At 39.2% G+C, this 13070-nt stretch overlaps 1 protein-coding gene across 1 annotated transcript; it reads right to left on the bottom strand.

The window, feature by feature from the left end:
* Window positions 1-6993: 6993 nt before the first annotated feature.
* LOC149838181 (ran-binding protein 1 homolog c-like) lies at window positions 6994-12651 on the bottom strand. The gene is made up of 4 exons (XM_090006436.1): window positions 12439-12651; window positions 12189-12340; window positions 11943-12068; window positions 6994-7542 (listed from the first exon to the last, which is right to left on the bottom strand). Exons 1-4 carry the CDS (start codon window positions 12594-12596, stop codon window positions 7487-7489), a joined length of 492 nt encoding a protein of 163 aa, XP_089862562.1. The 5' UTR covers window positions 12597-12651; the 3' UTR covers window positions 6994-7486.
* Between the last annotated feature and the right edge of the window lie 419 nt (window positions 12652-13070).

The raw sequence follows: 13070 nt of genomic DNA, 5'->3' as shown, positions 1-13070 counted from the left end.
TCAAATGGACGTGAAGACCGCTTTCTTACATGGCGATCTTGAAGAAGAGATCTATATGGATCAACCTGAGGGTTATGTGGCTCCTGATAATGAAGATAAAGTTTGTAGACTTGTTAAGTCATTATATGGACTAAAACAAGCCCCTAAACAATGGCATGAGAAGTATGATAATATTATTTTATCATTTGGCTTTGTTGTTAATGAATCTGATAAGTGTGTTTATTGTAAAGTTAAAAGTGATGGTTGTATTATTTTATGCCTGTATGTAGATGACATTCTATTATTTGGTTCCAATATGGGAATTGTTAATGAGACAAAGTCGTTTCTTAGTAGTAAGTTTGATATGAAGGATATGAGTGTTGCAAATGTGATCTTAGGCTTAAAGCTGACTCGTTCAGCTGAAGGGTTAACCATTTCTCAATCTCACTTTATTGAGAAAGTACTTGTGAAATTTGGCTATAACCAAGAGAGATCTGTAACAACTCCATATGACCCTTTTATTCCTCTTCATAAGAATACGACTGGTGTTCCTGTGTCTCAATTGAGGTATTCCCAGGTTATTGAAAGTTTGATGTATCTTGCAAATTGCACGAGACCGGATGTTTCGTTCTCCGTGACAAAATTAAGTAGATACACAAGTTGTCCAAATCACACTCATTGGAAGGCATTGGACAGGGTACTTAGATACCTGAAAGGAACTATTTTCTTGAGTTTGCATTACAAGAGATTCCCTGCAGTTATTGAGGGATATAGTGATGCGAGCTGGATAGCCATGAACTCTGGTAGTTATGGCGTGACAGGGTATGTATTTACCTTGGGTGGCGGCGCAGTCGCCTGGAGATTAGTAAAGCAGACCATCTTGTCTCGGTCTACTTTTGAGGCTGAACTCTGTGTTTTAGATGTCACAGGATTGGAAGCTAAAGTGTTAAAGGGACTTCTTGAGGAACTTTCGTTAATGTGCAAGCCAATTCCTACGATATTTGTGCATTGTGACAATATGGCCACTATTGCAAAGATTAAAAACACAAAATATAACCAAAAGCAGAGGAGACACATACAAGTCATAATAAAATCTGTAAGGGAACTGGTGTCTCAGTTAGTGGTTGTTGTAAACTATGTTGGATCCAAAGAAAACACAGCTGATCCATTAACGAAAGGACTAGATAAGTCTTTAGTCCTGAAATCCAGAGAGAGGATGAGACTGAAACCCATCAGTAGTTCATCTGCAGTAGCAACCCAACCTATCTGAGTGGAGATCCCAGAAAGTAGGTTCAATATGGTAATAACAAGCTGTAGGGTGAACTGGATAGCACCTTATTTATGAGATACTTTGTATCTGTGTTTGTTCCCCTGTTTACTTTGGAAAGGTGTTGTAGCTGCAAGTTAAGGAAGAGTTAAAACTCTCAATGAGTTCAAAGCCTTCTAGGCGAGATGTTAGTAGTGCATCTTTGGAGAAACCCACCTATGTGAGTATGACTGTGTGGCCGCAGTTTAAGGAACTGGGTTATTCCTGAAGTCACTCATGAAACAGGATTCGGGCGCATGGCCTTTAACGTGCCGCCCCTAAAGATTACAGCCATGACCTTTATCATGTTGTTGCTAATGGACACTCCTACACCTAAGGTTCAAGTTCAAGACTTTAGTTCACTTCGTTCTTGTGGGGGTAAAGTTAGTTAACTAAGGTAGTGGTTCAAATCGGAAGGTACCATTGCTGAAAGCATGATATGTCCTATTGCAGATTGTCTCATCTTGCATCTTGGTTTCCTCCCGTTTCATTCTTTGAATTTGTGAGAGAATGTTAGGTGTAAGAAGGAAGGGAGAAAGAATTCAAAAGAGAAACTGGGTTGTTTTGGAAAAGGTGGTCTTGATGAGGTGAAATAGTCCCATATTGCTTGTGCTTGAGTTTTTGTGTGCTTTATAAGCCACATGTAAACTCATACACTTGTTCCTGAGAACAAGTGAGTGAGATGACAACCACACACACACGCGCGCGTTCTCGCTTGTCGTGCCGTGTCGTGTCGATCCGAGCTGGATTCGGGTTCGGGTAATTGGCCCTTTAGGGCCATATCCATTCAAGACCAAAGTACCTTTTTACCCAAAGTTTCTATGGATACGGGTTATGAGAAATGATAACGGGTCACGACTCCTCGGAGTCTATGCCCGTTATGGCTCTTCGGATTCCGTAACGGATCTCGATCTTTCAAAGTCCGTTAACGGATCACGTCTCCTCATAATCCGTAACGGGTCCTTCCACGCTTTGTAACCGTTCGTGGGTTATAAAAGCGTGGTGGGGTTACGGAGAGGATCTGAGAGATCAGAGACGCTCTGGTTTTCTGAAGAAGATCTCTGCAATTTCTCATCTCCCTGTTGCTCTCTCTCTCTCTTTCCTGAGTTATTCCGAAAGGGGTGTTCTGCAACATTTGGTTCGTGGAGGTTGTTTTCGAAGGACGATCCGTCAGAGTGCACCGTTCGGTTCGTCGTGGCTATTGTATTCTGAGGGAAGGACGCCGGACCCTGATTTGCACTGTATGTGGGGGCGAATCTTCTCTAAGGGGAGTACTTTCGTATGCCTTAGCCTGTTACATAATCTAAACATGTTTATGTTGTTTTCTTTATGTTTTTTGCATCTGTTTACTCTTATGTTGTCGTCTGGATTTTGGTTGTTTGCGGAAACCGACATGCCTGCACCCTGTTGTTGTTTCGATCGTCTGTTCATCATGCTATTTACACTGTTGTATTTCCTGATTTATATCGTGTTTTATATCATGATGACGATTGTGAAACTGTGTGATCCAAAAAAAATGATCCAACACCGTGCGCCAGCCGTGAGGTTGGCGTCTGCGAGGAGGGCCGCAGAGCTCAAGTTCTTCATAGAAAATCCGATGAATTATTCTGGTGATTTGGATTTTCACCTGGTGATTTGGAAAGTTTGGTGTATAAGAAATTCTATTCTTCACGGCTCTAGTGTTTATTTTGTTTGAAGGTTTATTAGAGAGATTAGGCAGTGTTGTGAAGAGCATTTACTTGAAGTTGAGCTGGAATGAGGATGAAGAGCAGATGGTGAACTCCTGGGTGAAATTTGGAGTTTTTTCCACTGTTAAGGAGTCTCTTATTAGGCTATGCGTTGATATACATTGTTTCTGTTATGGTGCAGCAGAGTATCAGAACAGCTTATGCTATGCGTGTGCATTCTGGGTTTATCATAGTTGCTGGAGTGTGACAAGTGCTGGAGGATTTGTGGTGGCAGGAGTTTTGTATTTTTTCTGAGATTTTGTGTACAACATTGCTGTGGTAAATGGTTGCAGGTATCGTCTAATAACGGAGTCTGGTTATCTAATTGAAATCTGTGTTAGACGGACAAAGGTCTTTACAGTTGAATTTATGGAGGCTGCAATTTTTTGCTGATTAGGTTCAGGATTATCAAACCAAATCTGTTGTCATTTGTTGAATTGTCTCCAGTGATGGAGAGCGTAAGAAATGGAAAGATAAACCCCCTGATTGATCTGCTTGTGCGACCATTCAGTAAGGGTGCTGAATGCAAGTGAAGGGGATTTAAGCCCAGCCTGTTAATAAAAAAAAAGGAACAGTAGAATCACAACAAAGTAATGGCATCTAGTAAATATCAACAACATTACAATTGATGAATATAAGTCAGAAAATCAATAAAATTGAACTCTTATTACAACTTGTCTTTTTGTGATTTTATCATGGTATATTCATGATAAATTCAACAAACTTCAAATATTTGTGACATACAATAGATTTGAGCAAAAAATCATCAATTACAATGTTGTACAATAGATTTGAAACTTCCATACTCCGGGCAAAAATCAAATTTCAAATCCATATTTAGGGCAAAAATTTATGATTTTTAGATATAATTTCTCAATTGGATCCATATTCAGGCAAAAAACCATAATAAACTTGTTCAAACATGTAAAATAATAGATGAATTGGGTCATATGATCCAAAATGAAATAATTTGATCCATTATCCATGATTGTTCAAGTTGTCCGCACATCGTCATCAAACAATGTACATTTAGAACATAGCATTTGAGTACGGTCTAAACAAACGTTGAACTTGGAACAGTTGTTACGGAATGAACAAAACCAATGTTCTGTTCTATTCTTTTTGTTCATTTTGTCCAACCCTGGACAAGCCATCAAACATACCCATAGGAATGGCAGTGGAACGGGGTGGGGGACAAGGTCTCCACCCCTGCTCCGTCTCAAAATCCTACCCTCCATCCCTACCTCCATCCATGTACAGGTTTTGATTTTAATCTTCATCCCGCCTCCATTCCCGTTTCATGTCCTCCGGGCGAGGCGAGGTGGGGCCCTATTTCTCCTCGGTCCACTGCCATCTCTAAAGAAGGATTAGGGATGGGGCAAGGCGGAGATCAAGGTGGGGAAAAGTGCAAGTCCATCCCCACACGGGTTTTGATTTTAACCTCCATCCGTGTTTTATGTCTTCCATCTTCAGTCCAAATGGGGTGAGGCGGGGCAGGGTCCCGTTTCCCCGGGTCCACTTTCATCCCTAGATGACATCTCAGGTATCAAACAAACGATGTCCTTCAACTTAGAATGTCTTAAGCTGACCAACCTAGTCAGGTGTGTAAAGCCCGCTGGGCAGCACATTTGATATTAACCTTATGGAGAATGGTAGTAGATTGTAAATGCAGCTCAAATCTTCCTCTTTCATGTCCACAACTTGCATACGGAAAGCAGAGCGGTAGTTAAGCAAAGTTAGAAGCTAGTCCAAAGAGAGAGAGAGAGAGAAGGTTTTTAGAGAGGAATATTTGTTGGAGTGAAAAAATAAGAATAATGAAGTGGGTGAGGTTAATTTCATTAAAACCCAAGTTTTAACTTAGTATTAGCAAGAAAAGAGGTGTTGGTCATCCAAGTTTTATAGCCCTCCAAAACTTACCTTATAATCGTAATGGACCTAGTGAAACTTAATACATATAAGTTGTCAGGTACTTCTCTCTCTCTTTATCTATGTATCTTTATCTCTATATATATATATATATATATATATATATATATATATATATATATATATATATATATATATATATATATATATATATATATATATATATAGGGAGAGAGAGTAGAGCATAGGTGCTTGAACATTAGGTGTTTGTAATACGTGTTTGATGGGTTTTTATGCTCTTTCAGTGTTGTTTTTGCAGTTTCGACCTTATAAATATGTTGGGCATGGTTAATTTATGAATAATCCACACCTGGATCACGTGTTTTCAATGAAAAAAAATGATATTTAGAGACTAAAAAATTTACAAAGATTTTGATTTTTTGAACCTTATAAAAACTCACTCATGTGTCAGTATGGAACACTTCGATCCTATAAAATCAAGTACATAGATCACATCTCATAATTTAAAAATAAAACAAAAAAACCTGAAAACCCATCAAACAGGTATCCCCAGCTACTCTCTCTCTATATATATATAGACACACCATCAACGGCTCTGGATTTGGTAGGAGCAGTTTGTGCAAGTCATCATGCCATGGGACGTTGCAAGTTCAAACCCCCACTGGGTGGTTTAAACTGACTAGTTTTATAGCCACCAATAGGGCTTGTCTCTTAGAAAAGAGGGGCCCAACACGTGGGAGTACACACCCACAAAAACGTGTGTTAAGATTCTAGCGTGTATTCAGTTTCTTTCCTTGTCATGTCCGGCTCACGTAACTGGGACCCAAACCCAATCCAATACGGTCAGGATTTGATTACAAAGAAAAGGGTCTGAGTAATTATCTGGGTCAGACTCCAAATGTTAAACAGGTTGGGTATGATTTATAAAATTTTATACCAAAAAACCCAGGTCGGACCCAAGTTCCAATTAAGATTCACAAATTTTTAATATAAAAAACTTTCACTTAATCAGACCCAAGTTTGGACCCACCTATTTTACTGGGGTCCGACCCGTTGACACCCATACACATGACCCATAATCTGTTTCATTAAGATGTTCAAATTCTAAGCATATGCTTGGTGACAGCTTAGTTGTGAACTTTCAGACCAAAGTGTGTGGTGAGGTTGAAAACAAAGCCACTTGCCGGCCAAAAGAAGTAATTTCTCTCCATGTCCTGCACGCCTGTTTGAGCGCTTCAAGCTCTGCGAAGAGCCACTAGAAACTGTCACTATTTCATAGCTCGATTTTAACATTCCCCCAAAGAATCTTCCAGAACATCAGAGATTTGTTTTGCGAGATATCACCCACATCTAAGGCTTAAAACCTGACGACTCAAAGAGAACAAAGGTGATGTTTAGCAACCAAGAACTATAAGGCTAAGCTTGGAAGCCTTGCAATGGGATGGAAACACGGTTTCAGTGCGTTGCCAAAATATTGTTTTGCCTGTGATGTTGAAAGATGGAGTTGCCAAAAATATTCTCCCGTGAATGGTGTTGAAGTGTGGTGTTGGGGTGGACAACACCATTCCCAATGCATTGTTTCAGCAACGCCCAAACAGCAAGAGACTGAGAGCATGGTGGAAACCACAACACAACCTCCGATTCAAGGCTCCCAAACATTAGCCTAAAACGCATGAATGCCTCATACACAACCAAGTCACGTATGCATGTGTGCAACAAAAATTATGCCTGAATTGCTCCGTGCAACAGCAACATGATCAAAAGTAAATCTCAAGATGAATGCCCAAGGATCGCAACACCAAGGGCTTCCACCTTGAGATGGACCGCTGATCAGGTTGCTCATGCACGTAACCAGCTGGACAGAGTTAAATGAAGATCTATTTGGAGATGTTTCCAGCCTGTTAACCCCCACTGCTCGAGTGGTCAATCAAGGCTGACTCGCAACCCATCAACCAATGCAAGATTCACATCAAACAGAGCAAAACTCACCAAGAGGCACCTTAACATCAGATATGTTGAAAGATGCCTAACCACAAAAACAAGCAACTACAAGCATAGGAGGCAACCAATCTAAACTTTTACCTTGCCTTTTGAATCAATGATCTTGTAAAATAATAAAACATATTGACGAGTATATCAACACCACAAAACTCAATCTCGAGAGGCAAGTATACAAAACTACAATTCCTGCAAAACATAAAGGAACCAGAGAGATCCTAGAAACTCATACACAAAAAAAGCCACAAACCTCAGATCCACAATGCAATATAAAGACTCTGTCCTTGGACTGACCTGACGGACGCACCCCGACTTTGTTCAACGGATTCCAGTCCAATTCTGTAATGCCAGCATTCACAAAGATAAAAATATGCAGGCTATCAAACCACAGCAACCAACAGTACCTTCCTTCCCTTGTTTACTCCTTAGTTGGTCCCTCTGTATCAGTTTTCTTTAACTCGACTGGTTCAACCGGTTTGCTCTTGCTTTCTTGTGTACTGCTACTGCTGGATTCTCCATCCTTTTTGCCTCCAACAGACAATTTATCAAGAAGATCAGCAGTCGCTGCAGCATCCTTATTCTCTACCCCCTATTTACCCAGGGATTCGGCGATATCTTGAATCATTTCCATGAACTTCTTGCAGTCTACACGAGTAAGAAAGAAACAATTTGTCAAAATGATTCCATACTTACCGAAGGAAAAAGAAAATTCAAAATGAAGTCAGGGGTATTGCTCTTCAATGGAAAAATGAATTAAGGCCTCAAGCACATATACTGATTGCATCCCCCATTTGATAATTCAAGATAACTGCATGAGACTAAATTAACAAAGAAAATGAGCAGCTCTTGAAGAGAAGATGAAAAAAACATGCAGTGATTGACATCAAAGCTGAAGAGCCTCTTTATCCTTTAAATGCCCACATGAATTTTCATTAATCACAGCTCACACTTGATTACGCATATTGTGCAGGCTCGCTTTGCAGTTATAGCCTCTCAATGAGTGGGGCAGAGCTTCAAAAAGATTCATTGTGTTCTCAAAGCACAACTGATAGATGAACTTTGCATTTTCTTTAGTTAATTAAATTGTTCGTCATGTTGGCAATTAATGCAACAAACTCTCATGTGGTCAAAACTTGTTCAGAGCAAAAAACTTCTGTGAACTTGTTTCCATTAGGGCAGGAAACAAGCTGAGCCACTCGTGTTTTTTCTCGTGTTTGGCTCATAAAGAGCTCATTCAAACTTGTAAAATAGGCTCAGCAAGCAGAACATGAACAAAAGGCATTTGGATCGAATCAGCTCATATGAGTTCATTAAGTAGTAAATAAATATATTTTGGATATATTTTACATCAAATAATATAGTGTAGAACAAAATATTGAAGCATTTGGTTTGCAAGCAATAGGTCTAGAGATAAATCTTATCGCTACAAGCTCTCAAACAAATTATTTTTCGCAATCCTATTACTTCAGCTCGAGCTTGGCTCATTTAGCTTGGACTCATTATGAGCTGGAACTTGGATCAAGGTGCCACAAGAATGAGCCAAGCTTTAACACTTCAAGCTCGGCTCATTCAGCTCGATTACCAGTGCTATGTTAGCATCCACTAAAAGCCATGCACATTAGTTTGGTTTTTGCCACTTACCTAGGAGGGCATGTCTATTTATTTCTTGCCACTTATTTAGACACTGAAACCATTTTTTAAGACTGGTTTGTGGGGCTGTTGATGCCCAGACAATTCAATCTGATCAACCAGGTTTTCGTATGGAAATAGACTAACACAAGATCATGAAATCTTGAATGCTGTAACTACTTTTTTTCAGCATGGGACACTAAAATACACTCCTATGCAGCCTGTACTTTTGCATTTATTGCTCCAGAACCACAATGCAAAGAATGTAGCTCATACTCATAATGTTATCTTCCCCTTTTGAAGACCAAAAAGAAAAACTTTTATCGAAAGAAATTCATGGAGTGAGAAGTTGCCAACCAAAACTGTTCACAAAAGCGTGACAGGATTATGAGTCGGATGGTGTGGGGCCACCCCTATGACAAAATTGATAGATAGCTAGGATATAGTACTTAACATTTTTTGAGTCTGTCTCATTATCATCATCAAAGCTACTAATATGTGAAAAATTAGCTGCAGACAACTACGTTTTTATCTTGCACCAATTTCTCAGATCAACTAGGTCAATTAGATAGAATTTCACAATGTCATCACCTTAGTTGTCAAATGCGGCAGTGAGCCCCTAAAAAGACTAGGCAGAGCCTAGGCAGGACTAGGCAGACTAGTCGGTATCCCAATTAAAAAAAAATGCACAGCATATGTAAACAAACTGCTAAAATTAATAAAAAACATGTATACAACATAAAATCAATCAACAATAACCAATAGACAAAACACATGCTGTCGAACACTATAAAGCAATTATATTAAATAACCAAATAAAAAAAATAAGAATAAATGAACAATTGAATGAATCAATAAACAGACCATACAACTAACAATGTGAATGAACAATATACAAAAAATAAAATCATGTATACAAAAAAATTAACAACACTAGACATAATATAATCAATAGACAAATAAGAAGAAATGAACACAAAATCTGGATACACGGACATATATAACTCAGAAACATAACCCAGAAACAGTCAAACAGATTATATATGAATTATATATATATATATATATATATATATATATATATATAAATGAAACACAGAAACACAGAATATATATAATATACATCATATAATAACTGAAAAAGTGTGTGTGGGTGCATGTAAAGTGTGAACTGTGAAAAAGAACAGTCAAACAAATCATATATGAATTACACACACTCAGAAATACAACTCAAAAACAGTCAACCAGAAATATAAGTTATATACTCAGAAACAGTCAAACAGATTATATATGAATCACACACACACACACACACACACACACACACACACACACACACACACACACACACACATATATATGAAACACACAAACACAGAATATATAATATAACTGAAACACAAGAATGGAAAATACAGGAAGACCAAGAGAGAGGAGGAAGAAGGAAAAACAGCAACAAAAAGAAGAAAAAAGGAAAAGAGAAGGAGGAAGAAGAAAAAGGAAAAAAAGATATGAGAAGAAGGAAAAAACAGGAAGAAGAACAAAAGGAGAAAAAGAGAGAAGAAAAAAACAGTGAGAAGGGAAAATAGGAAAAATTGAGAAAGAGGTGGGGAAGGGAGAGTGACTGAGAAACCGAGAGACTGAGAGAGAGAGGGGGGGGGGGGGGGGGGGGGGGGAGCGTACCTCGTTCTCCTTCTTCTTCTTGCTGCAACAACAAAAAGGGTGAACCTCAAACCCTTTTATTTCCTCCTTTGACACGGTTGACCAAGCGGTCAACTTAGCTTTAAGAAAAGACACAAATGAGTTTAAGGCCTAGACAGTAACAGCCTAGGTGAGCTAGGCGGCACCTAAATGGTAGAAAAAGGCCCCGCCACCCAAACTCAAAAGCTTAGGCCGTGGGGCTGCGCCTAGGTCACCTCGCTACCTTTAACAACCAAGATCATCACAGATCTGAATATGCAATTTCACATCTCAATTATCTTTATATTTTTTTCTTCTATACACAAGACCAAGTGATTCAAAATAATGACAACAAGAAAATATTCCTGAGATTCCTCCCTAGATGAACATACATCTGAACAAATTCAGATGAATCAGTAAACTTCAGTCATTTCCTTTCATAGCACAGATGATTTTGAGTCACTCCCATTATAGATATTTTTGTCTCATAAATATTCTATTTATATCGTTTAATTCAATATTAACAGTATTACATAGAAATAAAATCATAAAGTTAAACAGCATATAGTCATGAAGGTTTAAGGGAAACCTTTATAGTTTAAATAACAAAATAACAAAAATAATAAATGGACAACTAAGTAAGAAACCAATAAAGAGAATACCAAATTCATACAAATTTAAGTAAATGCTTCCACTATTTCCATTCTCATCCCCGAGAGACACTTAGTTCAGCGGATTTGAAGAAACTCCAATCAAAGAATGAAAGCGATTGCTCTTACATGGAGAAGATGTAACCATGAGCCGTAGGGAATTTGTGAGCAAACCCCAGTGAAGGGTTTTGTTCCAGAGCAGTAGGATTTCTTCACAAATATGATTACAACCATGAAAAAGAATTCTAGGATGAATTAAGCTTACACTGGATGATTCTAATTAGATGGCTGAACTGGCTGACTTTGTCTTCGGCATAATTACCTGACTCATTGGAAGCAGGCTTCAGTTCAAAATAGCTCTTAATGGCTTTAGCTACAACTTATCATTCAACTTAGTCTTTACGCCATTATCCACAATATAAATGGGCAGACATACATAAATGTTGGTACCAGGATTGCTTAAAAGATGCCATACGAGAATATTTTCACTATGAATGAGTATTATGGTTCATTTTCTTTTTTTCTGTCATTTTTTCTTTCTTTTTTTCTTTATGCAGTCAGGGAATGGGTATTGACAACCCTGGAAGTGCTAGAAAGGCTAGGCCAAAAGCCCAATGAAGAAGAAAAGAAGAGAGGAAAAAAAAGTCTGAGGCATTAATCCCAAATAAGGTAACTTGAAACAAGACAAGGCCTCAAATGTCATGGTTAGATGCACCAAGCAAGTATGATTATTGGAAATGGCGCAATGCCACATGGAAACAGCAATCATTACTCCTTTTATGATCTCCAAAGAACGATAGTAATCACCCATACTCAACAAACCGGTGAAGACTCCAAAGAAACAAAACCACATGTAAGCAAAAGAAAAATCTAAAAAACACATTAATGAACTCCCCCAAAGCAGAATTCAGCATGTAATGTAAAATTTCCATCAAAATACAAAACCACGTTTTAGAAAACGTCTTACCATTGCGAACTACATCAAGAAAAGAATAACAGAGATACAAAAAACAAGCAACGGAAACCAAAAGGATAACCAAACAAACTAAAAAAGGCAAATAAGGGTACTCTAAAAACGACACTCACTCTCGACACCTCCGAACCGGATGCAGAAGAGCTCGTGCTTCAATTCACCATCGGCAAAGTCAGTTGCGTGCCACGCGCAAGACTTATCGTTCCCGGCGTGCTCTTGGATTGAAATCGACGGCAGAACTGCAAACCGAAAACTTCCATCATCAACAAATTACACCATCGAAACCCAACCCTAAATTGCACCAGATCTAACGAAACAGAGATCAAAGCCAGAGGCTGAACAAACAAATCGAACCGTACCGAGATGATTGGCGCAAATCTTCAGGGTCTTCGCCTGCCGCATAACAATCCGGACCTTCCCGCTCAAATTATGCTTGAGGATCTTCACGTTCCCGGCGCCTCGCTCCTTCCATTGGTTCCCTTCCTTGTCGAACCGGTAAAGCTTCGCCTTCCTGAGAAAGCAACCACATCGGACCAAAACCCTAACCCTTAAAAACAAAAAACAAGGATCGGATGGGAGAGCTCTCCCTCTCTCTCTCTCATTACTTACAGATCGAGAAGGACGCCTTCCTCCTCCTCGCCAGTGGTGACGGCGACTTCTTCGAGCTTGACAATCGGCGCCACGACTGCTCCGGTGTCCTCGTCGTCTCCGGCGGCCTCTGCAACCTCCTCCTCGGGCTCGTTCTTCTCTGGATCCGTCGGCGCCATTGACGATCGTCGGAGAGAGAAGAAGCAGCAAAAGCAGCAGCAGCCACGCTCTTCTCTCGAGAGAAGAGAGGGAGAGAGAGGCGCCCATATTTTATGGGAGGGTGTTGAGTGTTCGGCCCCGTTCGTATCAGCATCGGTGCTGTTGCAAAGATTTAATTATTCTTTCTTGCTATTTTCTCATGAAACGACGGTTCTCCAAAAGGATAAAAATGCTTTTCATTCGTAAAGTCGGGGATGATGTTGAAATGTTTAGTTTTCCTCCTAAGCAATAATCTTTTGCGCTATATGCGGTAACATGACCTTTCTTTGATGATACATTTTTTATCATCATCTATTGTCGTCGAAGCAATATTTATCGTCATCTCGAGTCCAAATTTACAACACATTGTCGCCTTTTCATTCTTGCCTTGTGTTACAAAATATTCTCGAGATTGTTTCTACCTTATGAAGATAACTATAAATTGATCGACTGGT

Source organism: Nuphar pumila, chromosome 5, assembly GCF_984573655.1.
Source record: "Nuphar pumila chromosome 5, dmNupPumi1.hap1.1, whole genome shotgun sequence".
Classification (NCBI taxonomy): Eukaryota; Viridiplantae; Streptophyta; class Magnoliopsida; order Nymphaeales; family Nymphaeaceae; genus Nuphar; species Nuphar pumila.
This window is presented reverse-complemented; position numbering and strand designations above follow the sequence as displayed.